Source organism: Pygoscelis adeliae, unplaced genomic scaffold, assembly GCF_000699105.1.
Source record: "Pygoscelis adeliae isolate BGI_AS28 unplaced genomic scaffold, ASM69910v1 Scaffold905, whole genome shotgun sequence".
Classification (NCBI taxonomy): domain Eukaryota; kingdom Metazoa; phylum Chordata; class Aves; order Sphenisciformes; family Spheniscidae; genus Pygoscelis; species Pygoscelis adeliae.
In genome coordinates this window covers 13,340-14,476 of record NW_008824824.1, presented here as the reverse complement: position 1 = coordinate 14,476, position 1,137 = coordinate 13,340, and the positions used below count along the sequence as shown (strand labels likewise).

The window sequence follows — 1,137 nt, the reverse complement described above, 5'->3', positions numbered from 1 at the left end:
CCTCTTCGGCTCATTTCTTGTTGGGGGGGGCGGGGGGGGTCAGGCAAAGCTGGTGCCTGAACAAGATGGCACGGACTGGCCAGGGGTAGGCGAAGGCTGGGAGCTGGCGGTGTGTTTCATCACACCGTGGCACTCCCGGTGTATCCGAACATGCCCAGGGGCTCTCCGGATCTCCCGCAGCTACACAAATGACTTCCCACTTTCATTCACGTAGAGACAGAGTTCTGCTGCTACGCGAACCGCTGTGCGTGCTGCAGACTCCAACCTGCCCCAGCTACTACATGAGAGGAAGTGGAGCAGCTTCTCATTTCCCACACAGCCACCTAGACAGATATAAAAAATAACTTATTCCAAAGCGACCAATGGCTCTGCGGCCCCTCCAGAGCTGTGATCATTAACAGTCTGGAACATGCAGCTGCTTGAAAGTCAAGGTGAAATTCACAACCACAAGGAAAGATCCCGAGTCCTCGGCATCGCCGCAGCCGACTCGGAAAACTCCGGGCTCAGCAACAGCCGGTGCCCAGGATCAGTAACCCGGCAGCTGCTCCGTGCAGAGACCAAAGCAGGGTTTTATCCTCTTCGGTTGGAAAACAAAGAGTCAGACTCAGAGAGAAATCTGTCACAGCGGGAAGTCAGAATTTATGTCACGCCTGAGAGAGTGCAGGGTTTGGGGACAAAACAGGCAGACCTTGGCACGGCTTTTTTCAGTTAAGTCGGCGTACTCACCACTGAGAGAGCGGCTCGGGGAGGAGTGCTGGCTGTTGGGTGTGCTCACCGTGGGTCCCACAATCGCCGAGCTGAACTCCTTCTCCAGAGAGGAATCCCCACTACCTTTGGGAGGAGGGAAACACGAGTGAGTGATGCCTGAAGCACGGCTTGTGGGTTTGCACTGGCTTCACCCCGCCAAGCCCTCTTCCCAGCACCTCTGCTTTGGAAAGGGGCTGCCGACGGGCCCTTCCTGGGGCTGGGGGACACGGCTTTTACCCCAACAGCACCGGCTGCCACGCACACCAGCACGGTATTAGACAGCTCAGCGCTTTCTGGACCACAGTCCTCCAGCTGTGACCTCCTCAGACGCCACAGCCCCGAGCCAGCCTCGTGCCGCCGGCAGCCGCACGCCTTGCTCTTCTCGCCGCC

The 1,137-nt window shown here is 58.1% G+C and overlaps 1 protein-coding gene across 1 annotated transcript in view; it reads right to left on the bottom strand.

Moving 5' to 3' along the window:
* Positions 1–1,137, bottom strand: part of LOC103917172 (zinc finger protein Eos-like) — a gene marked incomplete at its 3' end in the record, with an annotated part of 13,156 nt that overhangs the window by 5,565 nt on the left and 6,454 nt on the right. The window contains exon 2 of the mRNA XM_009324280.1: positions 727–831. Coding sequence (XP_009322555.1) covers positions 727–831 — 105 coding nt within the window. The remainder of the gene's footprint in view (positions 1–726; positions 832–1,137) is intronic.